Source organism: Lycorma delicatula, chromosome 5, assembly GCF_047948215.1.
Source record: "Lycorma delicatula isolate Av1 chromosome 5, ASM4794821v1, whole genome shotgun sequence".
NCBI classification, from domain to species: Eukaryota; Metazoa; Arthropoda; class Insecta; order Hemiptera; family Fulgoridae; genus Lycorma; species Lycorma delicatula.
In genome coordinates, this window is record NC_134459.1 from 181,381,075 (window position 1) to 181,408,560 (window position 27,486).

Genomic DNA, 27,486 nt, shown 5'->3' on the forward strand with positions numbered 1-27,486 from the left:
GCTGAATATTGCAAAGGAAATTATTTTCAAGTACGTTTTCTAATTAAAATATTAGTTTTATTTATGTTACTTTACTTCATAGTTCAGTTTGTGTGAATTATATTGTGTGTTTGTTATGTGTAGTTTGTTAGTTACCTGAGTTATTGTGGTTACTGTTATTAATACTGCTGATTGTTTAAAAGCTCAGCCCACTTAAAACCATATGCTTTTCTTCTCAGGAGCATTTGTTATTGTATAAAGCCAGTTCCAGTGCCTACGCCAGAGAGGGTAATTTCAAACAAAACTATCATGAGCTATTCAGCAAATAAGAAATTGGTCTGTCCATAAAAAAAGTACCCCTTTTGTGTCATCCTTTTTGTGCTGCATAGTTCTATGAATTCTTTAGCAACTCTTATGACGTATTTTTTTTATGTTGAGTGACATTGTTTTTACTTTTCTTGAGAAGTGTTTTGAAAAACAATATGACAAATCTTTTTTTTCCCAAATTCTGTTTAATACTTTTGCAGAGATCTCTTCTTTTGTAGAAGAGATTTTTTTTATAGAAAGATAATTTAAAACTTGAACTATAGATGTTAAGTATTGGTTATCAATATAAAATAAATATCTCTGTTATTTATTAAAGTAGAGATATAAAAAAATTATGAAATTCATGAACTATTTTACTAATATGATTCCAGGAAGTGTTTCAACAGAAGAAAATTAAAAATTTGCTGGGAGCTTTGTATTAAGATGTATGGTGGAGTGTGTTGAGAAGGATAAGTGCCAGAATAACATGTTAGTATGTATATACTATGTCAGTAAATTAAAATCTCTATTATTTACCATGGCATGATAACAAGTCATGCCGTACATAGTCATCGGAAAACAAAAAATATAAAAATAATTATACAGAGTGACTTACGGGAAACGGACAGTTTTCAAATGAGCATTACAAAGTTAATTTACAAAATAATATTATTTTATTGTTACACAAATAAAGGTAAAAACATTCTGTTTTATTAAAAATAATCATTTTATGAAAATTATTACACTCATGTGGTGGTCATCCATTTTAATGCAGATTTCCAGCCTCTTTAGAAAATCAACCTTATCTCGCATCAACATGTCTTGTTCAGTCAACTGCACCTCTTCCATAATTGCTTCTTTCAAGTTCATTAAATTACTGGGTTTGTGAGCATAAACACGTTCATTCAAATATCTCCATATGAAATAGTCACAGGAGGACAAATCTAGTGATCTTGGCGGCCATAGTAAGTTACCAAAATGGGAAATCAGCTAGCCATGAAACATGTTTCTCACAACTACCATTGATGTGCAGGCAGTGTGCGCTATGGAACCATCCTGTTGGAAATAAATGTTTCTCATGTTTAATCCTTGCCTCTGTAGTTCTGGTCCAAGAAATGTATTCAATATATGTACAAAGTGTTGTGAGTTCACTGTCAATGTAACGCCATTTTAGTAAAATTTTCCTCACACAATCACGGCTCATGTTGTTCTCGTGCATGTCTGCGTGCAGATCGACTTTGACTCCTGATTAATGCCGCTCTCACTCTGGCAATGTTTTTGGGCATCCTTATGGTTCTTGGAGGGCCCGGTGGCTTTTTCTTTGTTATTGTTCCTGTTGTTCTGAACGCCTCAATCCACCTTAACAACATGTTTTTGCATGGAACTGTGCCATTCCGATGTTGTTGAAGTGATGACAAAAGATCCGCTGTGTTGTGACAATAGACTAATTATTTTGAATATAAGTATCGTACATGAAAACACGATACTGTATCGTTCACTTCTCCATTGTGACTGTAACGGTAGGCCATGCTCAATTGAATTACTTAACCTCAATCTCCCCATCACCTGTAACAAAAATGCACTGGCTGTTCAAAAAAACTCGTTTCCTGTAAGTCACCTTGTACATTGTACATACACGGGGTCTGTTCGAGAAAATAACCAAACTTTATTTTATTAATCTTTGTTATTAATTTTACAGATTATCGGTCTTTGTCCCCTTCAAAGAACTGCTGTCTCCCATTCACACACTTTTCCCAGCAGTGTTTCGATTTGGAGAAGCAGTTCTAGATAGCTTCATTTGAAATAGCCTTTAATCTTCGTGATGAATTTCCTTTGATGTCATCAGTAGTCTCAAAACAGCATCCTTTCTCACCGATTTTAATCGGAAATGAAAAGAAATCGCTAGGAGCCAGGTCTGGTGAGTAGGGAGGCTAAGGGAGGACAGTCATCTGATTTTTGGGAAAAAACTGACGAATTGACAAAGCCGAGTGTGCAGGCGCATTGTCATGGTGAAGGAACCGTGAGTTGTCTTGCCACAACTGCAGTTTCTTTGAGATTTTTTTCACATAACTGTTGTAAAATACCACGAGAGTATGCACAGTTCACTCGCTGTTTTATCTTGAGGTAAGAATTCAAAATGCACAATTCCATTAAAATTGAAAAAAAAAGAGAGCATCACTTTGACATTGGATTGAGACCGACTTGCTTTTTTGGAGCGTGGAGATCCTTTGCTGATTCATCGTGATGGTTGAACTTTTGTCTCAATTTTGTAGCTGTAAACCCGGCTTTTGGTTTCTGTTACGATCTCTTGCGTGAATGTTTCTTCGTCATCGGGCTTATCCAAGATGTCAACAAATGTCCACTCGATGTTCTTTCTGCTGTTTGGTCATCAAACGAGGAACAAACTTTGCTGCAACTCGATGCACGTTCAATTTTTCAGTCAAAATGTCACGGCATGTTCGACTGAGATGCTATCTCTTCTTCAAGTTCTCTGACAATCGATCGGCGATTTGCACGCACCATATCATTTATTTTCTGAACACGGGTGTCATCAGTTGAAGTCAAAGGCTAATCTAATTGAGGGTCATCTTCAATCGACTGACAACCGTTTTAAATTGTGAAAACATTCGTAACATTGTGTACGACCTAGAGAATCATCTCCATAAGCTTGATTCAAAAGTTGAAACATTTCTGTGAAAGTTTTCCCCAGTTTTACGCAAAATTTTACATCGTATCCTTACTCTTTTTTTCTTGAAAATCGAACATTATAAAAATCACTACTAACACTTAAACTTGTTGCATTCAAATAATAATCGCACGAAAACTAAAGTAGATATCGACAATCCAAGAACATGTGGTTACAGAGGAGGTTATGCAAAACAATGCTGTCAACTGCATGTCGCTAAATATCTCTTGTGTTTATTAAAAATGTTCAGTTATTTTCTAAACAGACCTCGTAGATGCACACGCACGTATGCGTGCTTCTGAGTATTGATTTTATTTGGTTTATAATTATTTTGATGATTATTGTAGTTAAGAAATAAAATTATTTGTTTTTTATTTATTAACTAATTATTTTTCATAAGCCAAGAAATATTAATAGGCTATAGTAGTTACAGATGACCGCTTCTACACGACAGCCGATCAGAGCGCAGCATTCTGATCACATGACTAAGCCACTCGCACTTTATTTTAGAGAACAATTTACATATTATGCAGCCTTGTAGGCAAATTCACATTTTCACACTTTTGCGAGCGTCATTAACGATTCTTTAACGGGATTCCCTAATCTTTTACAACGGTCTGATTCTTGGAATCCCCCCATCTTGCGTTTGTAATGTGTTTATTATAGCCTGTCGACGACGTCAGGGAATTCTTATTGTATACAGCTGTTAAGTATTCGCTATAATAAATGTTAAATAAAATTAAAAAAACGCGACCTTGATAATAAATTTATCTGTACGTAGGTCATTCATTATACAGACAGACCAAAACCATTGCCGTTACGTTCAGTTTCGTCTAGTGTTCGCTTTCCTTCCACGATATGCGTTTGTATTAGGATATTATCATTTGCGCTATACTCATCCCCTTCTGCCCTGTAAAATCTTTATCGCCCGAGTTAATAAGACCGACTTTAATTTCACCTCGGTAATCAGCATCGACCGTGCCCGGCGAATTCACAATGTAATGCCATAGCTCATCGCCATATCCGACTTAGGTCTTATTTGTGCTTCGTACTTTTTAGGCGACGTATATCGTTGCCTAAATAATCGCAATGCCGGTTGCGATTATTTTTATTTCACCGGTTTTGAAAATCGTTTCGATTGTTGAAATTAAATCTAAACCGGCGCTTTGTTCGGTAGCATATTTAGGAAAATCAACGAAATTATTCAATTTCTTAATTTTAAAAACTTCCATTGCCAAATATTTATACTGAAAAAGAAATAAATACAAAACAAATAATTTATGAGTGTAAAAAAAAAAACAAAAAATAAAAATTTCTACATTTTATTCTTGCGCTTTATCACTTCACCCGTCAGCGGAGAATATGCGATTACATTATCGTAAATTAATAAACAATACGCTACTGTATTTGGTTTAAAATTCTCTTCCGCTTCAAATTTTAATTTTTAAATCGATTACACCAATTTTTACGGATTCATTTTTATGCGAGCAATCGATCGCATATAAAGGAGATTTGGTTTTGTAATCGGAAAACGTGTACGGTGAATCTATTTTTATAATATGATTTTTGAAAATTAATAAACATTCTATACATCTTCGCTTGATTCCCCTGTAAATCTTCATACGGATATTTGTTTGAATTAATCATTACACAAATATTTTTAACGTTACAAGAATCGAATTCTGACGCGTCCTTCACGGCTTTTTCTTTCCTATCGGTTTGAAAACTTACAATAACAAAGCAAGGTTTATCTATTTGCGACAACGTTGTCACATTCCGTGTAAAATAATTCGTTTGAGGAACCGCTGTATTTTCATGAAGATCCCACGCTCTGAACGCCATACGCACATCTTTATTTTGATTTCCCATTTTAGCTAATTCCAGCTCATATTCGGGTGTGACTTTTAAATATGGGACAACCCACACTGTCTGTTAATTCTATCTTAGATTTGCGGTCGGGAACCGTATCGCTAAAGCGTTTACGTCGCTATCAAAACGTCTCGACACTTATTCCTGTCTATTGTTTATGATTATTTTTTTATAGCCTTCAGCGAAACCCAACAGCATCGACATCGGTATGCGTAAAGTGAAATTACCATTTTCATCTAAATCGACTTTATTTTTTCCACCGACTATTTCATCCCGCTATTTCGGCAGTTGTCAAAAGAGAATTTATCATTGAAAGAGCGTTTTTCATAACCGATGTCACGCCTACATTTTTCACCGAAGCTACTTGTGCGTTAATAAGATATCGTATATCCTGGAATAAAAAGGCCACAGCAAAATTAACTAATTCTGAAGTAGTCGATTTTTTCCGTCTGCTCCGACGAGTTTGCGGGAAACAATCAAATAACTTTCACTCGGAACGGTATACATGTTGATTTATAGGAATTTTAATTTCCTTTTCGATTTTATTCGCTAAGGAATAACGATTGTGAAATTGATTATATGTTAGGGACTCGTCTGAACGCGCTACTTTATTAACTTAAATAATTCATCACTATATAAAAAAATTGAATTCTTCAAATAACGTATTGAGTTTCCCGTCAACAATCTCAAAACCTAGAGGTTTTAATTTTTCAATGTTGTTCTCCGTCAATTTGAAACGTTTTTTAACATCAATTTCATCATCAAATACCAGCGGCATATCTATAATAAAAATAAAAATTCAAATTACAATATTCTATTTATTATTCAGACATTTGGTAGCTGGAATTCCAGCAACCAAAATATTATGTATAAAGTCGATTCAAAGGGTACAAATCCGTGACTTCTGGTACTTATTTAGCGTGTAAAATTATTTATATTCTTTCAAAATCAACATGTTTACTCTTTCGCCGCGTAGATTTTATAAATTATCATTTTCATCGGTCAACGATATAACTAAATCATAAATTTCTCTCGCATTTACCGATAGAAATTCAATATAAAATGGATATTCTTCAATCGCATCACCAGGATCTACACTCAATGGAAACTCGTATAAAATACGATCTTGATCTTCATTTCTAAAACTGCGGGAAATAATATTACATTTTACACGTATTACATTTACAGGAGCGATATTTATTATTCGATCTGAAAGATGCGTCACATTCGGTTTGAGAATTCTCGCCCCGTAACCCAACAGACTGTCGATACTAGAATCTGTATCCGAAAAATCTCCATACAGTGCTTTTAATTTCACCCTGTAACGTATTGGTGTTTGCTCGCGAGGTTATGGTTTGATTAATGTTTTTCATTTCACTCTATATGTTCACCGATAACTTCAATTTCATAACTACCCGTTTGTATAGTTATATAATTTTTCTTTCTAAATACATAATTATTATTTTCATCTTTTTTAACATCCTTATCGAACGCATAACAGAATTTATTATTTTTATTCTCTTCAACGTTTGGAATAGTGTTGGCGGTCATTATCCACTTAAGACCTAATTCTTGTTGACCTTTTGAAAAGTCGATCGGTGGAAAAAATTATTTTTTAATCGTCGAACTGTTACCGTCAATCGATAATAGACACGATATATCTATTTAGAAAAAAAACAAAAAACAAAAATGTATAATTTATTCACATAAAAATGCTTAACAATCGACCGCAAATTACATCGTCATCGGTTTTATATCTACTGTAATTGTACGTTACGTTAGATTTTCTGAAATATTTCATCAATTCTGGTGTGAATGCACATCGTCTATGCTATCAAAATAATTACATTTTTATCGATTTTCCGAAAACAAACCCAATGCGTACCGCGACCGCTCAAACTGTCTAAATTGATTATAGCGCATTCATTTTTCCTAATCTTTTTCGGTAAATCGTCCAACATAAAAATACCTCTAAAATGCGGAATTTTCAACTGTTTTGCGTACACAATCGACTCGTAATCGTATGAAGCGCGATTTAGTATTGAATCGATTATTTTTTTTCTCTGCGTTTCTTAGCAATAACGCTGCCACCTTTCTTCAGTCTTAATCGACCACCTCTTTTTAATCTACCACCAAATTTAGATTTAAGTTTCATTGCGTTAGTTACCGCATAGGCGGCCGCTCTTTCAGTCAAATTACTATCCGGTGCAAGCACACGTTCCCAAGCTCGTTCGGCAAGCGCTTTTATCGGCTTGAGATCTGGTTTTGCCGACTGAATATTTGGAATAAGCTATATCGTGCAGTTTATACGCTTCGTCTAATTTATTTATGCCTTTATCACCACGTTTCAACCGCTTATCTAACTTCGTACCCGGGTCGCAATAATTGTAACCCGGAATATGAGCTTCAAACGGCAATAAATCAAAAATTTTGTTCAAAACGGAACCGATAATACCACGGCCTTTTTTCGTCTTCGTTATCTTCTTCGTGTCTACATATAAAAAAATTTATCTTAATTCAAATACATCATCGATACAAAAATCTAAATGATTTCTTAATGCGTTTTAAATTAGGTGGTCCGAATTCGGGTCCCCAAAATATTTCTTATAAAATAAAAAATATAATAAATTTCTCAATAAAACAGTTTCTAAACGATCGGTTTTAGTCGGCTCGAATTCGAGCCAAAAAAAGTTTCATATAAAGTAATTTTTATACGATAAAATGTATCTAAGCTCGCTCAGATTTGAGTGACCAAAATGACTTTTCATTTTCACGAATCTTTTCTGCAATGTGTGCCTTGATGTTAGCTTTTACGAGATCTGTAATGGGACCGTTTAATTCATCGTCTATATACTTTGCGATTTTTTCTTTAAGCGATTCGAGGTCATCTTTCATGAACTGTACAGTTTCGTCTGCAAGTTTCACTTTTTCATCTTCTATATATTTTTTGATGCTTACATCACGGTTTATTATTTCGTGATTTAATCGTTCCAAACCTACAAACTTTCACCGAGACCGTTTGTGTATTCGTCAAACATAAGTTTACACCGTTTAAAATTCAACGCGTCCGCATCATCGATATGATCGGATACGTTTCACAATCTGTGATGGTTTATATCAAAATTTCCATCGGATGTGAGGGAAAACCTTACCCCTGGTGGACCACGTTTTCCGTTTCCTCCTCGACGACCGTTGTGGCCTAATCTTAATCGTGACATGGCTCTATATAAAAAAAATTAAAAACCAATAACCTAATAATAAAATTCAATTTCTTTCAATTCTTTTACTACGGATATGATTTCGTTTGAAACTCTCGTGTTTCTGCCATCATATTCGCCCACAAGGGTATACAATCTATGTACCGATTCGTTTGGATCATCCCGATATAAATAGACTGGATTGTAATTAAACTGAGCATGTAACAACCCAGAATCGCTAAAAGAGACGGATGGTGTTTTATACTGGGAAATAGCGTTAACAGGTTTTTTGCAGGGAACAGCTTTCTGATCACTTCGTTCGTTATATTTAAAAGATTTATTGGTTTTTACTGTATCTATCATGTCGCACCATCAAGTGGACACTGGCATGTTTCAACATTCACCCTAAGTTCGCATATCTGCTCTGTGAACCTTTTTCAGGTCTGGATTTTTATAAATTAACGACTCTAAAAGACCTGGTGTGGCTGGATAAATGAAATCTCCCAAATGAATTTTATCATCTATAAATTCAATTTTAATATCGCCCATTTAGTATCTGTATTTTTATCATACTTTACACCATACACATTTAGAGATATTTTTTGACCTGTTTTTAACATTTCTAAGTACGATTTTATTGTTTCATTTGTAGTTTTGTTGGAAAACTGAGCATCTTCTAATATAGATGTATATTTTGTGTGTATTCTGGGTTCTTTGTCTTGAGTTTCTTGAGAGTGTAGCGGTAATGTTTGTTCAGATAACAATGTTGAAGAGGCACCATCATCAAAAAACTCTTCACACATGACAATGAGTTGACAATCTATCTCCCAGTTCCCGTCCTACTCTATCTATATCAATTTCTCCATCGGTTGGAGGTGGTTTTGGCTCTATTTTTTCTTTAATTTCTTTTATAGGATCTATTATCGGTTTGAACGTTTAGTAAATAAAGCTTCCTCTTCGGCTAAACCCAACATGAAAGCCGCGTGTTTACGTTTAAAATCTTTATTCAATTTATCAATTTCAACCGTTTGTTTCTCCTTATACATATCTATATATATAGAAAAGAATTCAAACGAATAGTCGTTGCGTTCAGCTTGCGTTCGTTACGTTTAACGTTGCGTTAAACGATGATGAATTTATCGATACCGTTTCTATAGCGACCTTTATTTTTATCGCTCTCTTTATCGATAACTAGAAAACCATACCGGTTCGCGTTCCAAACGTGATCGCACAGCGATTTAAAAGCGTCAACGACATGTCAACGTTTACGTGTTCATCGTAAATGTGTTGTAAATTTAAACCGTCTTGTCTGAATAGAATTAAAAAATTGCAATTGCCCCGCACGAGTTGTTTTGGTATTTTAGAATACGCTTGCGCTAGATAAAAGCAATCTATTTTATTGTGACGACCTCTTGCGAAATAAGCGCCGATATTGTTTTGTTTTTCTTTAATTACATCGTAGAAAATCATTATCGAATGGGGCTTAACAGCTTCCGGTTGCGGAACCTGATCGCTTTCACTATATTCATAGTAACCCAATTCTGGGTTTAATATCATCAAATTCGACAACATTCTATATAAAGGTTGGTGAACCGACTTGGAGAAAATGTATAAGTTATTAAAGCGTACTCCGTTTGGTTGAACTAATTAAAGACGATATTTGTTTTACCGCAGTTCGATGGCCCGCATACAATTCATCTGATGTGTTTGGTAATAGAACGTTGCTTACTTCGGTTTTTGAATCCGTAACCCATCATCGGGGTCACGATGGGGAACTTGGTTTTCTGTTGTACTTCATTCATATCTCTAATTATTAAAAAAAATATATTTTAAACTAATAAATTATTAAAAAGTTAAACTCATATCGATTCTAGCGGTTATATGAAATTTAAAAGTACAAACTTTGTAAAATAATTTTTGATAAATCAGAGAGAAATTTTTTTCTAAATGACTACATCATCAATATCGTATAAATAATCTTTATCTAAAACAGTGATCCTTTTATGATGATTGTGATAAAGAAAATGTATTTTCAAATTTATTGTTTCGCAACCAATATCGAAATCATTCATAATAGAATAGAACGAATCAATGGCGGATTTAATTTTAGATACTTCCTGCATTGGACTATATTCATCATCACGGTCTAGGAGAGCTTCATGGATATTCAAACTTAGATGTTGAAGGAATATATTCGTATTTATTTCTTAGATAATCTATATAGTCATCATCACCGACAATTTTATTATTAAAAAGCATCATCTTACTAATCTATATATATATATATATATATGTAAAAGCAACGAGTGATTTTTCAATAAACTATTGAATGTGTATGTGTTTCACGATTTGTAAGTTTTCTAGTATTTTCATCAAATTTTTTACAATAAATTATTGCATCATTTAAATCTATCCATGAATTGTATGATTTATCAAAACCAAACCGTTTTACATAGGCCTTGTTGCCTTTTCGTTTGATTGTTTTCTCAATTTGATATACATCCTCCTGTTTTGTTTTTTGTAGTTCGTGTTGATAAAAACGTCCTTTGACGAGTTCGTTTCGTGAATCGATCGATTCATACGTAACAAGACGTGATTCCGAGTGAACAGTGTGTATTTTAAACATTTATTTCGTCCGATTCGGCAAATAACCCTTTTCGAATACTTTTTTATGTTTACTTATGCGAACATGATCGCCAACATTAAATTTTACAGCACCCTTTTTTCTATCGTATTTTTTTGTTTAGATTCGCAAGCGCTTGCGATTTGTTCGTCTTATTTGCATCTTTCGGTTTCAATTTTGTCGCCAAATGTACTGTATCGTACTCGTCGACGAGAGCTTGCAGTATATCGATCCGCTTGTAGCTTCCCTGTTCTGTAAATTTAGTCCAAATTTTAGTTTTCAACGTTCTATTGAAACGTCAGTAATAGCAGATTTTTTATCTAAATATGTGGAATAATGATTTACGTTGAATCGTTTCAACAGGGCTTTCACTTTTGGATTATAAAATTTCTTTCCCTGATCGGTTTGAAAATGTTTCATCTTATGATTTTCAAATATCGGTTGCAAAGCGGACGCGACGTCTTTACCGGTCTTATTCTTTAACGGTATAGCGTACGAGAATTTAGTAAAACAATAACAGTCGACAAATATTTTATCCTTTATCGGTTTGGGTATCATTACGACTGTATCTGCTTGCACAAGATCGTTTAGACCCTTTAATTGGATCCTTCTAGTAGGATAATTACGTCTAGCCGGATCGTGTAATTCTTTTGCTAATCGGCTTTAATGGACATGCCCGCTGTATAGAAGAAAAAAATAACATAAATAATAACGTATTAAAAAAATAATATCTATTAACTCGACTCGACTTCACGTTCTTCTTTTACTGTTGTCGCGATTTGCAACTTATTAAAAGTTTTTTTACATAACATCTAACTTTTGTATAAAATCATCAAATTCCGTATTTATATTAAAATTATTACGTTTTCTTTTAAATTTAAGATCTTTAAAGCAAGGTTAAATAATCGTACACTATTTGGATCTTTTAATTTTCGATAAACAATTTTAAAATCGGGATATCTTTTTTTTAGTTTATTAACGCTTCATTTAGATTTCTATATCGAACACGAATAGCATAATATTTATACTCTTCGTCGTATTTATTTTTATCCAAAATTATAATGCGATTATCACTTTTGCGGTGTGGAAAAAGTGTAGATAAATATGGTGCGGCCACGGTTTTAATTTTTTTTACATTACCGTTTAGTTCGTTAATTTGCAACTTACGTTTTAAATTCACATCTACAAGTTTATTTTTTCGATTTGCAATTGTTTTTGCTTATTTTCTATACGTTGCAACTTTGAATGCGACTGAGCAATATCATCTTTATACGACTTAAAATCTTTAATGAAATACGTTCTAAAATAACATTTTTCGTAAAACTTTGATATCCACGAAACAATATTACGTTAAAAGTTTTTATAAATACGTACCAGATTTGGAAATTAGTAAATCAATGGATTTTTGTACCCTGTTGATTCACTGTAAATTGAAATATCCTATATAAATAGGATATTTTGTCGGCTCGAATTCGGGCCGACTAATTTTTTGAATAATAATTAATTCTTTAGTTTGTTTATTTTCAAACCGTTTTTTAAATCGTCTCCCACCATGTTGACATAATTTTGTCGCATTAAAAACTATATTTGTATCGATAATTAGTTTAATTTCTTTAATCACCAAAGATACCATACGAATAGTCGTTTAATGTTATTGTAATAATATTAAAAATAGTGAAATGATGCACAATAGGCGATATAGAATTGAAAAAGTGGAGTGTAAAAGACAAAAAATAGTGATTCAATTATTGCATCGATTGAAGGTTTCGGAAAAATATTTTTACCACAAAGATTTAATGATCTTACACTATCAGATTTGAATGAAATTAATATATATGGACATAATTATCATGATGTAGAGTTTACATGCGGTATTGACGTTCCATATTAAGTTCCGTGTTTTAGAGATTTAGAACTCCATCACATAATTGTCGTGGTTGAAAAATAAACAACAAATCTAGTTGTATTTGTAAGGAGATTAAATTAACGCATATTAAAAAAAACTAAACTAATTAACGAAATCGAACAGTAATAAAATGGATGTAGGCTAATGTTTATTATTTTTTTTCATATAAACGTCTCAATTCTAACGGTATATTGTGAATGACCCCAAGTCAGTGTATTTATGATATCTATGGCCACCCTTTTGTCGTCATAGTTTAACAGCGCCAATTTTTTTGTAACTACAGTATGTAACCGTGTGTTTATTCGTTCTAAACGGTGTCATAGTCTTGTAAGTTTCCAAATCTGAATCGTCAAGACGTGCTTTATAATCGTCAAAGATAATACTTTTTTACACTTATTTTTTTACACCCTTTGCTTTTTTCGTAATTTTACCGTTTGCCGATTTAAATGTGTACATTTTCGATCTCGATGCGATAAATTCAACGATTTGATTACAGTTCACTTCGTCTTTAAATTTGCCTAGTACTTTTTTATTTTTCACAGAACGATTCGATTAATCTGACGTATCGAAATGTTGAAACAGATCATCGCCTCGCATGTCCGCGTAAAAATCATCGGTTTCAATGTCGTAGATGAAATAATCCGTATCCGTGTAACATAAATTGATTTTATCCCCGTATTTTGGCTTCATAACGTTGTAATGAAAATCGTACATTACGGTTTTACTGTGTTACAATATCGTAAAGTCCACGTAGATCGGCTTATTTAAATGCACCGTATCTTTGGCCATTTGTACGCCGACTAAAGACTCTGAATATTATCCTGTCTATAAAGGTGGATTTCGCTATTAAATTTCGCATTTTGATTTCATCGACCGAAAGTTTAAAATTCTTTTAATTTCTTACGTTTTCCGTACTTTTTTTACAAAACACGGAATTCATTAGTTTGAAAAAGTCTTTTTGAAATCGTTTGCTGCTTTCTTGCGGTTATCTGTATTCAAATCTATATAGCTCTTGAGCCACGCTTTCTGATCAAAGGACAGTATATCGTGCACTTGTTTTAACCCGTTCGCTATATCCTGTTTGAGTACTACATAGTGGCAGACGTAGTTTGTTTTGTCGTCGAGAGTGGTCAGTAATTTTCTGCGGTTTTAACCGGGCGGTACTTCCGACACCGGCAGAAACGGCAAATCGTTATGATGATCGTGCAATTTTGTCGGATACATTATATCGACTTCGAATATATAGCCTGTATCTGCATCGTGAGGATGATTCGTTATAGAATTAAAATTCTATTAAAATATTCTTTATTTTCCCATTTAAAGTTGCCGTACGGTAAAGGCTGACTCGTACTGAACCCGTATAAGTTATTGGCGTCACCGTAAGTTATATATTTACTGGGGGCGTTGGGGTTGTAGTTTTCCAGATATTTATTGTTTGCTACGACATGTTTTTGCACGCAAGTTGAAATGCCACCTCTGATACCGGATTCGATAAACATATACATGTCGACGTCTGTGAACAGTTCCGATTCAATGCCGGTTTTATATAGCGTGGCGTCGAAAGCTAAACCGGGTACTGAAATATAATGCGCGGCATCAAGGCGATCTCATAGGCCCGACCTGAAATTCTCAAAAACGTCAGCCGACAACAGTACATCGCATTTTAAATCAACGTCGCTGTATTCTCCTAAATTTTTGCATTTAAAGTGTTCCCAGACTTTTAGCGTGATTATATTCATCGTCAGTAATATACGAATCGGTTACCGAAAAAAGCAGCTGTATTTCATTGCAACCTATATCATTTCATCTGCAACTTCATTCGCGAGATAGGATAGAACATGTATGAAATTTTCAGCCGCTTTTTCGCCTCTATAAAGTACAGGTTTTTGCGGGAGGACTTTTTTATTTTATCGAAAACCGATTCGTGACGAAATACAAACAGCAGCTATAATCGGTTCGTGCACACGGGTTGTATAACTATGATTTTTGTATACGTTGGATGATGGGGTGTATGCTACAACAGGCATTGGAAATTGATTTTCATACCTTTTAAATTTCATTATATTTTCACCCGGTTTTTGTGTTTTTATATGTGCCGGTTCATTGTGAATACAACGTTTTAAATGAGCTTTCATTCTATCTTCTCTATTTATATTTTTATAATAGAATGCAAAACAGCGTTTGCTTACATCTATTGCGCGATTGTTTTTCGTCAATTGAGATTTAACCGGTCGTGAAAAATCGTTTATATAGCAATAGTGTGAAATGATGATTCATATAATATAATGGTGTGAATAGTGTGATTCTTTAAATATAATAAATCAAAACGGTTTGGTTTTTCAATTGCGCAAATTTTTAAAGGTCTAACTTATCATAATCTGACAGCGTATATATATTTATAGAAACATTGTTGGCGGACTTAAATTTTTTAATATCTTTTATCTCGACTGGAAACGTTAACTTACTAAAGTCATATGTACTTTTTAAATAACGTTTATCTCAGCGTTGCGGATTATTAATGGTTACATGTTTCGATAAAATAACCCGTTTAAAGAAGCAGTATATGTCTTGTTAACATTAATCGCAGCCTTTCTTTGTTTTATTTCTTCGGGTAAATCTATATATGTAGAACCCATGTAACGGCTTTAATTTATTTATACGCAACATTAAACCGTCGATACTGATTAAAGACCAACCTAAAAACCTTAAACCTTAAAGACCTTGAAATTCGGATTCTTCGGCTAATTTTTCAAACGCTTCGTCTATAACTCGATCTAAATCATTACAATTATATACGGGTGTATTTTTAATTTTAAAAGCAATGTCTTGACAATCGATTTGGTCGCTCCGATTTTTTTCATATGTACATTTCAATAATAGATTAAATTTTACAGCGTCCGTTGTTACGTACGATTTTAAAATGTTGTAAACGCAATTTCTTTTACCGTTTAAAAAAATAAATAAATATCTTTATGTGTTTCGTCTCTATTTTCGTAATAATATGTGATTACATTTTTTTTAAACGCCTTTTCTAAAATTATAAAAGAATTCGCGTCACAGATAGCTAATCTAGATAGTTTTTTAGCGGTTGCGCAATCATTTTCTAAACACGCACGTTTTAACTGCATCGCTTATTATATAAATTAATAAAGTACTGCATAATATTGTATTTATATTATTAAATATGCTACTGAGAATGCGTGAACAAAACTAATTTACATTAAGGTCAACTATTGTTAATATCTAACTTTTACTGAATAAAAAAAGACAATTATGAGAAGAATTCCCCGACGTCTTCGACAGGCTATAATAAATACATTGCAAACGCAAGATAAGGGGATTCCAAGAATCAGACGATTGTAAAAGATTAGGGAATCCCGTTAAAGAATCATTAATGACGCTCGCAAAAGAATGTGAAATTTGTTAATTTTACCTGTAAACGGCTGCATAATATGTAAATTTTTCTCTAAAATAGAGTGCGCATGGCTTAAGTCACGTGATCAGAATGCTGCTCTCTGATAGGCTGCTGTGCTAGAAGCGGTCATCTGTATCTACTGGCGATTTTTAAAAATTTTAATTAAACATGATATGAATGGTTTTGAATTAATTATTGCTACTGATTGTGTTCGGATTATATATTTTTGTTGTTTATACTAATAATTACTTTTTGTTAATTATAGTCTGAAAATAAAAGAATTGCCCTGGAAGAAACAAAAAATTACACTACCCAGTCGTCGGCTAGTGTTGCTTATCAAATTAATACATTGGCGTATAACTTTTTACAATTATTGGATTTACAAACATCTCAGTTGGCAGAAATGGAAAGCCAAATGAACCGTATTGCTCAGGTAAGTTTATTTATAATTTTTAATATTAGTTCATGATAAAATATAAATGTAATTAATAATATAAGCATATAAATATCACTATCGCTATCAGCTTTTTAAAATATCCATAAATTATTGTAGATATATTTTTATTTGTGTGCGGTTATAACATATGTGTTTACAATTCAGATATAATATGATATATGATATGAAATAACCAGTTTTATATATGTATAGGTATCATATAATAAAATATGTTTATTACTGATTTTCATAAGCATATGTTAAAAGTATTTTTGCCCGTGACCAACATTTTTTTGAGTATTGTTATTTTTCCTGTCTTATTATTTTATTAAAAATTGTAAAATCTTGAACTATTCTACACTTCTTTTGACAGTTATTGAACTTCTATTTTGATTGGCTATTGACTGAATTTCTAAATTTCTCACCTTCCTCTTTGGTAGTAAAACCTTTCATTGTCATCCTTTCTCATTGTTTTATTTATGTTGAATGAAATTTTGCAGCTATTCATCTGACGTCTGTTACTACCTGTGTTGATTACTACAGTGGTTAAGCATGTAATATATTGACAGTTTTTGGTCCAGTTATACTAGTTTCCCTATTGTGGATTTCTAGCTGAATCATTTACGATCGGTTGGAAGCTTTCATACGGCATTGTTTATGTGATGTTGGAAACCTTAACATTAAATTTCACTGTAGTATAGTGCAAATATAAAATAAATGGGTGATATGATCCTAGGAGTAGGTGTCGTATTAATTCTGTAATAAACTTCAGACACTGCGTTTCTATAGTTGGGCTTCTTGAAATTGTTTTTTAGATCATTTTTAATGAATTATTCTTTATTGCACTGTGTTCTTTTGGGAATATTGACCAAAATAACAGTACATGTTTTTGTAAGTGTCTCCTGCTTTTGAGTTTTTAAAATTGAAATGATTATTTATTTTAAATATTTTTAATTACAAGTATATTTTGGGTTCCTTAAAACTATATAAAATTTGTGTAATTTTAATGTTTCATTATATTGTTTATTTGAAAAATAAAGTATACTTACCCTGTCAGAATCTATTTTTTGGCCGTAGTTTTCAAGACCGCTAAACGGTTTTGAGTAAAATTATTGTTTTTGCATATTTTATAAATCCATTTACACTATATATTTTATGATCTTGCATCTGAAATTGTTTGTAGTCTGGAAAATGTAAATTATATTTTAATCAGAAACATATATCTTAAATTATCTTATTATTCCTTTGACAAAGAATTTTTTCAAAGTTCAAGAGGCTGGAAATAGCATATACAAAAAAGACAAAAATAGTATTTCCTGCATTTTTTATGAGAATGTTAACTTTACATTTATTGTTGTTTAAATAAGTTTTCCAGAACAACTAATATTGAAAGGAATAAGATTTGGTTTTGTATATCTTATATATAAAGGTATTCTGAGTGACTGATTCATTCACTCACCAACGTCTAACTTAAACTATTATAGTTAGAGACACAAAACTTTTAGCCTGTGTTTGTTTTATATGATATAGGTGGTACTAAATAAGGATTTTGTGAACTTAACTTCTAAGGGGGTGAAATGATACTTTGTATTATTTTTGATTTTCTCAGTTTTCAAGAGATAGATAATTGACTTGATCTTTGTTTTAAAATGCCCCTTTTACATATATCTAAAAATCAATTTCTGCCTTATTTTTTTGTATTTTGCATCTGAGGGGGTGAGAGAGGGTGGAGTGTGACCAAGCAGAAATTTTTAAGTTACCGATAACATTTTAAGAAGTTGAAATTCAACTTCTTCGGGTAAATAGTATAAAACTCAATTTCATCTTTTTGTAAACTTTTGCCGAACAAATTAAGATGTTAGGTTGAATTTTGGTGAACATGTTGTTTATATAAATATCTAAAAACCAATTTTTGTATTTTTTTGATATCTTGCATATGAGGGGGGGGGGGTGAAATGTGATCAAATGGAAATTTAAAAAATCATTGATATCTTCTAAAATTAATGATTTATTTGTTCAGTTTCATATCGTAAATATAAAACCTGTTTATTATTACCTGTTTTTATTATTAACTTGATGTTATTAATAACACTGGCCAAACATCCTCTCACCACTCCTGTTTAAAAAAAAATCAAAATCTGTTTTGCAATGACAATTAATAATAAGTTAGAATGGTAGTCGTGAAAGCTGCAGGAATTGATTTAAGAGAAGACTATTTTCCCATGGCCAGTTATATGAGGCCTACTCCAAAGTATGTTCTCCATCAAGCTTAGTGATTTTAACACCAAATGGATAAACTACTAACATAGTGTATATAGAGGTTCTGACATAATTTTTGCGGATGAAGCCGCAATGGGTATTGCATATTTTTACAGTGGTTTATTGACAAATGATTGCAGTCTTAAATTCAGGTGCATTCTTTCCTTTGTCAGACTTAAATTAGGTTGAAAAAAGAAATATAATAATATTTTTTAAAAATCATTTTAAAAACCTTGTAAGATACTAAATCCAGGCATTACTTAACTGCTCAGGCTTCAAATTGTTCAGAAAAATTTCCAGCTTCTTAAACATTCAGAGGAAAAGCAATTTACAAAATTATTAATCTGTTATTTACTAATCCTATCCTGGCTAAAAATCCCTGATTTCTCGATGATTTTATGCAAGATTACTGCCTGTTGCCTATAAGAGGAATGTTTGTTTGTCTGTTGGTACATCTCTATATCTACATTTTTCCTTCATCCTTGATTTCTTCTACCCTGGAGGTGACCTACACATTATAGCATTGGAACCATGCTGGTAATATGAGAACGCTGTGATTTCCCCTAATAAATATGTTTAACAACTACACTTTAATATTGCTTGATTTATCTGAGCACTACTTTATATTGATTCTCTTTAATAAAGCACGGTGTGATGAACCTTGGATAATGCAGTTGTACGTACAGTCTGTATGTAAACATGAGATCCAGCACCTGTGGTTTTTAAAACAATTTAGATTTTACCACAGATACATTGGAATCTTGATGGTTTATCTTTTAATTTGTTACTGATCTGTTTCTGGTATACATTTTCATAATTCCTTCTCTTAATCTCTCTCTGTGTGTGTGTGCGTGCGCGCTTTCGTTCGTGCGTCAGCAGTTGTGATTTTACTTGGGAAAATATCTGTTGATACCACTAATGTAATTGCTAATTGATTAACTAGTGTTAGTGTGTTAAGTATATTTTTTTTATTATGCAATAAAAATGGTTTTTTGATATATTTTTTATCAAGTGATCCAACCAGTTAAGAAAAGACTTAATGTTTATGTGCTTTTTTATGTAGGCTAAATCTGCATAGTTTATTCTTTGACTTCCATAAAATATTAAATATTATTTATCATATACAAAATTTATTCAGATCAACAATTTTATATATTGTCAATACATTAATTTTTTACTTCATTTTTTGTTAGTTAATTGTTGTACTATGAAAGAGATTAAGTTTTCTTAGACATGACGTACAATATTATTTTTTAGTGTTGCCAATTAAAATAGATGGTGAGATACATACATATTATTGTATTGATTACATGTAATCTCGTAATTTTTTTTATCTTTCTGTGAATGCTCTCTATTTTTAATAATTAAAATTATACATAGAAAATTTAAAAAAATACTAAAAAAATTATACTTATAATTAAAATTATTACTTATTATAATTATAATTTTTTGTCTACCTGTAACTTAGACATGACTAATATTTCTTAGCCATATCTAAGAAAAATTAGTCTTTCAAGTCTTGGTGGTGAGTACTTCATAACTTTTTAACTATAAAATTACTATTTGATTGATCTATATGTGATAAATAATATTATCTAATGTTTTATTAAATATGTATTTAAAAGAATATGAAAGTACGCTCTCAAAAATGAGTTTAACCTGCCTCATGTAGTAGAGGTATGTAGTGTAGTATGTCTACTATAGAATCTCATTATATGTTATTTATATTATTCCATATTAAACTTAGAACTTTGGACAGAATTATCCACCCAGCTTTATTCATTAATTTGTTCCCTGTTCATTTTATGCACAAACTTTAATTCACTCTGGTTCTATATACTCTTTCTAACATGTGCCTTTATTTATCTTACTTCCTTATTAGCCATATATGAAATGTCATAATTATAATTTCGTTATATTATATATATTTATATAGTCTACTATGCGCCGGGTGAGATGAAGAATTGCAAAGCAGCGGGAGAAGATTAGACTTTTATAGAGATCTGGAAACATGCAGGAAGATCAGCAAAAGTTGCCCTTCATCAACAGCTTGTCAACATTTGGATCAAAGAACTACCAGAAAACTGGATGACAGCCCTCATCCATCTGTTTCACAAAAAAAGGGACAAAACTGACCCTAACAATTACAGGGAAATCTCCCTTCGAGATACAAAATTCTTTCAAGAATCATTCTTAGAAGGATTGGTTCATAACTCGAGAAAGAACTAAGCGAATAGAGATAGGTTTCAGACCCTGAAGGAACTGTCCAGACCAGATCATGAGTCTCAAGCTAACAATGGATTACAACAGGAAAAGAAACAGACATGGTGATAACATTTGTAGATTTCAAGAAAGTTTATGACTGCATCCACAGAGAATCCCAACTAAAAATTCTAAGATGCCTCGGATTGATACCAAATTAATAAACATGATAGAACTGACCCTCACAAACACTAAGTCAGAAGTAAACTTCAGTCGAGCTCTGGAACCATTTCAGGTCAAAACAGGGTTGTGCCAAGGTGTTGGGCTCTCATCACTATTATTCAACTGCGCTCTAGAAATGGTAAGAGGCAATGGCTTAAAAAATGGCCCTAGAAAGTAAAAGTTGACCAAAAAATCAAAACACACTGTTTTGGTTTTGCCGATGACTTTTGTTACACTGCTGGAAAATGACATCGACAAAGCTAAATCACAGATATTAGAACTTCAAAACATTGCAAATAACATTAACCTCAAGATATCATTTGAAAAGACAGAAATTATGCCTCAAAAACCAACTTTATTAAAAGAAGTAAACATAAACAAAAATAAAATCAAAATAGTAACCCAATTTAAATATCCCAGAGAAATAATAACAAACAAACCAAATGAAAAAAAAAAACTTCATCCATATAAGAAGAAGGAAACTAGCTAAAGCTGAAAAATTAACTTGGTACATGTATATCCTGATCTCCTAGAGGAAGACACCCTTCAATCACCCCCTCTGTATCTAGCCCTGGTAGGCTTTACCAGAGTTTGTCTTATAAACCAACCTCGGCATATGACATCTCAGTCTCCTTGTCCTGGGATGCCACTGATGTGAATGCCACAAATGACATTTCCATTGATGTAATGAATATTAAAAATAACAAAACACATCTCTAGTCTCAAGCGAGACTGAAAACTATAGTCGTTGAAGGAACTGAATCACCTACCTACCCGAAAGGTAAAGTGAGTTCACATGCGACACATATGCGGAAAAACACAAAAACAGAAGCACGAAAATATTACTTAATAACAAAACCAAAACCGATATAACAAAAACAACACTAATAAGAAATCGTAACAAAACGAAGTACGCAGGAACAAGACCGAGCTGCATCAATAAAAAGTACCAGAAAGACAGGCAGTGGTGGATTGTGCCCAACAAAGTCATGTACAAGTAGTTGGAATCCATCACTGATACCATGTTTAAGAGAAGACTAGGATTCTTTGGACATATCATGAGGATGCAAGATTCAAGATTTAAAGATTAAGAAACAGGTAGGTAGTACAGTACATTCTCGACTTGAAAACACCAAGACTGGATGCAGGTGGATCAGAGAAATAAGAGAGGATCTGAAGGAAATTGGCCTTACACCAGAATATACCACAGATAAGATAAAATTAAACAAGAAAATCAAGAACAAAAACAGTTGCTTCACACTCACCACACAAACATTTTCAACACTAGAGAGGGCACAAAGATGGGAACATATGAAAAAGTACCGGGAGGACTGCAAGGCCCAAACAGTCCCATCGGACTTGGATAATGGACTCCTATGTGGTCATAAAAGATAATCATAACATATATGTATATTGAATTAATACAACTGTTGCTCTATTGATAATTTTTGTAACTTAAAAAGAGTTATTGCATGAATAATTTACTTTAGTATATGAGAATATTTATTGTAAAAATATGAACATCTTTTTCTTTTTTACTTAATTATTACTTTTTATTGTATAATTTTTATTTACAGACTGTAATGATTCATAAAGAGAAAGTTGCTCGTCGTGAAATTGGTGTGTTAACTGCTAATAAGACTACAAATCGACAGTACAAGATAATTGCTCCAGTTAATCCTGAAAAACCAATAAAATATGTCCGTAAACCAATTGATTATAATGGTATAGTATTTTTTAAATTTTTATTTCATCTATTCTTGATAAAGAAAGTTATGAGCAAATTTTGAATTTGATGCATTATACATTTAATTTTTCTTAGATGAAACAGAATCTATATGTTATTTTAGTTAAGACTTGTTTTTGTTATGATTCATTTGAATTCTTTTATTATACATTTTGTCCTTTTTTCTGTATTAATTCCTTGGCATATGATGTTATAAACTGTGATTTCTCATTAAAATGAATATCTTGCACAGGATTAAAGTCCTTTATATCTGAGTAATCTGTTAAAAATTAAATAAATAAATATTTTAATTTTAAAGTTTGTAACCAAAGTTTGAATAAAGTTATTGAATTTTTTCTAACTAAAAAAATTCTAAGGCACTGACAGCCAGTGTCACAACTGCAAATAGCGCTCCAAAGTTGTTTTAATTTTGGTGCAGAATGGTTTATTAAATATGGCTTGATTCTTGGGATTTTATAATTATTACACATTAAAGTTTGTGATTCTGTACAGTAAGAGATATAACAAGATTTATCAATCATAAAGCTCCTAGGAATAATAAAATGTTTGAATTTGATTGTGATAAAAGACAAAACTTTGCGTTTTCATTACTATCCTATAAATAGGCTTAAAGGTACTAATGGAAGTAATCAACATCACTTAAAATTAAGATGAAGTTAATGGACAAGAAATGCCCAGGAGCTTTAGGCATGAAAACAAATGGATATGCTCAATTATGCATCCTATTCTTCAGAAAGGATATCATTGACAAAATTGACCACATTCAACAAAATCTGATATGGGATTTAAAAAGACTTGGCAGAGGTCTTTGCTAGCTCATGCCAGTTGCTTTACTGATTCAGAACGTATAAAATGCAGATAATATTCAGATGTTTGTTTTTTATTTCATTTCAAGTTATTTGTCTCATGTTTAATAATCGCACTGTGTATGTTAATATTATAATTCATTTTGGATTCATAATTTGAAATTGGTTTTTACTGATTGTTTCAGATTTGGACTTTAACGTAGTTAAATCAACCTAGTACAATTTTAAAATGAGAGTTCTATTTTATTATCAAGGATCTTATGGTAAATTTGATTATTGTTATTAATTTTTAAATTTGTCATTTGTTTTTATTTTTAAAAAAACTATTTTCTATTTAATTTGCAGCTTTGGATGAAATTGGTCATGGTGTACGTAGTAATACTCTGAGGTCAAAGGTGCGTGGTTCTAGTCAGGGATCAATACAGTCATTAGCAGGCAGTGGTACATTAGGAGGTCATGGAAGTGCTAATATAGTTGGCCCTGCACCAACTACAAAACCACCTACACCTCCATCAGCTATTCGTGCTACTGGTTCTTTAAGTAAGGGGAGCAGAGAATATTGCACACCACCTGCTGTTGCTCCTCCTCAGGTATATTAATAATGACAACAGTAATAATAATAAAAAAAACAATATTTTTATAGTGATTTATTATAATTGTTTTTAACTTTGTATGCACACACACACACACACACACACACTTGCTCTCTCTCTCTCTCTCTCTCTCTCTCTCTCTCTCTCTCTCTCTCTCTCTCTCTCTCTCTCTCTCTCTCATACAAGAAAGTCATGTAGTGTCCACATCAGATTTTTTTTTGTTTTGTTTGATGTTAAACTACCTATCTGTTGACTATCAGCTGACACCCCCTCTGGGGTGTTTATTCCACTTCATACATGTATACTACTACTTATTTGTTATAAATATGCTTTTGTTTTTTAAAAATTTATATTGGTTCTATAAATTAAAAAAACTTTTTTTTTGCTAAATTAATCTTTTATACCAATCCTGGTTTTTTCTCGTTTTTTTTTTTTTATTTCTTTACTACCTTTTTTTATTACTTTATATATTTGTTTCCATGTTTATTAATGAGTTTTTCTTTTTCGGCACTTTTACAAATTTTGTTTTAGTTTAAATTTTGTTTTGTTGCTGCATTCCGTATTTATGTTCTGACAATCATAATCCTTTTTGATATTTTTGTATTAAAAAAAAGGATTTCTTCATTTAACTGTGTTAAAAATCTTCTAAAAAAATCTTGTTCCTTAAAAAATACTAATCGCATAATACTCCAGCAAAAGGTCAATATTTTTGGTAGAACTTTGGTTGATGAATAATCCAGTTGGTAATTGTTTGTATTGTTTGGTGTAGGTTGAATGATTCAACACAGTATTTTATAATCTTTATTACAGCATTGTTTGCTTTTTACCAAATAATCCAAGAAGTAAGAAAATATTGTTTTACAGCTCCTGTATTTTTTTAATATTTTATGTTTATAGAAATAATAATTACTTTTTTGAAAAAATACACACTGCTATTTTTCAGGCTCTGCGCAAGACTGTAAACTATCCTGGTCTACTGAAATGATGAGATTATTTCTTCTCACCATCCTTTTCTTTCTTACTTTTGATACATCTTTTCCATTGTTGGTTTTGTGGGTGTTGATCTAAGGCTTTATGTCTGTTTGGGAAGGCTGCTTGTGGTTGGTCTTGGTACAACTGGGATTTAGTCTCATGATGCTAACATAATACTCATGTTGCATCCCTAATAATTGAATACTCCAAAAATTCATATTTTTTTAAACTAGGGAAGATGAATGAGCGAATGCTCCCAACAGCATTTTGTACAGCCATCTGTCAGTCGCCTAGGGATCTATCTGAAAATATGCGAGTTTTGTGTGTTGATTACCACTTACATCACTTTCAATGCCGGAGCAAGATCTGCTTATATGAATGATACCTCCATTTGTTTATCTGTTAACTCGACTTCTATGAAATTCACAACATGATTGTTTCATTTGTTGCATACTTATAAGATCAAGAACATAAAGAGGTTCAACCTTTTTCATGATGTTTATGTTCTACTCATTTAATTTAATTAGATGTTCTACTTATTTGCCACCAAAACTGCAAAAAACAGATTGCAAATCTTATGTACGGACAGACATAACAGTTACAACTTTTAAACTGCCTAAATCAGAATTAAGCATATTAGGAGTTTAGTCATCCATCAAGTAGACAACATTTAAACTAAGAACTAATCATTATTTGTAATACAGCAAAAATTTAATAAGGGGATTTTCACTCTTTTCTTCAAAATAACCTTTCTGGTTCACTCAAAAACAAAAATTTATTACGGTGTGTTGTTTAAAAATACACTCTAAATGGTATAAATAAGTTATTTTATGAGGAAACTACATTTTTTATTTTAAATTATTTATATTTTATTAGTAAGATATCATGTTGTTTCCAGTTTGTTATATTTCTTAATTTAATCAGCCAGTCAATATTGTGTCTAGATGTTATTTCAATCAGACTGGTAAAGAAGAGTGTTCTGCATAATGTGTTATTATTATTTACAATTATTATGTGTTATATTACTAAAATTTAATATAGAAAATGGTATAATATTTTATTAGTTAAAAAAAGAAATTATAGTTTGAAATAATTAATGGTTTTTATTTGTAGGTACAGTCATTATGCACCAAATTATCCATTGGGTCATCTGAGACGCACTGGTGTTGGATATAGTACACTGCCAATGGCATCAACAGCTGCACCTGCACCATCCCCGCCACCACAAGTAGGAATGGTTCATCCATTACCACAAACTCCACCACCTCCTCCACCGCCAAATTCGTATAATACATTAGATCATCATGCTTCAATGCCACGTATGTATTTTTAAATTTTATGGTGATTAATTTACCCTAATGAAAGATATTATGTTATACATGGGGAAAAAAAAGATTAGTGCTTTAATACCCTATATTGTGCAGTTAATGTTAAATCAAGTCTAAATATGTATTTTTGCCTTTTCTGATGCATTCTTACAGAAATATTTTCATATATTCTATATTTGATATTACCACTGATGTTTCTAACTTTATATTTTCATGGAATAAAAATTGTTTTTAAGTTCATAATATTGATTACTGCTAATTTGTTTGTTAATATAATTCTTGTAAAATAATTTTTGTATCAACAATTGAATGCCCTCATTTAATTAAGTATGATCTAATTTTTTGATTAGAGCATATTTTCTGAGCTCCATTGCCAGAATATGATTTGATAAATTAGATTGATTTTATTAAGTTATATGATATCGAATCAAAAGTAAGAGTTAGATACTGAGTAGAGAAACAATATAGCAGAGAACAGTACATAATTGTTAAACATTTGTTAATCAGTTGTTTGTTATAGTTTTTCTGTGACAGATTGAATATTGATCATTTGTGATTGTAAAATATTCCTGCCTGTTAAGAAGTCTAATCTATCTGTATTTTAATTTTAATTTTATTTTATTTTATTTTGATTTTAATTTTTTTGATATCCAGTGTGACATTGCAGGTCAAAAGTAATGAATAAAGGTATAAACTAAGTCACCGATATTACAAGGGTTAATGGCAGTTGTAAAAATGTTGATAGTTTAGAAAATGAGTAGGAGACTTAGTCTAAAGCCTTTTTTTACATCTCCAGGACCACTGTTAGGTATTGCTTCAGAGGATTAGATGAAACTGCAATTTTTATAGTGTTTGAAAGTGCCATGCCTGACCGATATTTGAACCCAGGACCTCCAAGGAGATGTACGTTAATCTTGTCAAAGAAGTAAATGTAGAAGTT

General features: G+C 32.0%; 1 protein-coding gene across 1 annotated transcript in view; it reads left to right on the top strand.

Annotated features, from left to right (window-relative positions):
* The window catches only part of LOC142325811 (abl interactor 2-like), a gene marked incomplete at its 5' end in the record, with an annotated part of 45,460 nt that overhangs the window by 2,442 nt on the left and 15,532 nt on the right, over nucleotides 1-27,486 (top strand). The window contains 4 exon segments of the mRNA XM_075367837.1: nucleotides 16,247-16,414; nucleotides 22,678-22,825; nucleotides 23,999-24,263; nucleotides 26,332-26,537. Coding sequence (XP_075223952.1) covers nucleotides 16,247-16,414; nucleotides 22,678-22,825; nucleotides 23,999-24,263; nucleotides 26,332-26,537 — 787 coding nt within the window.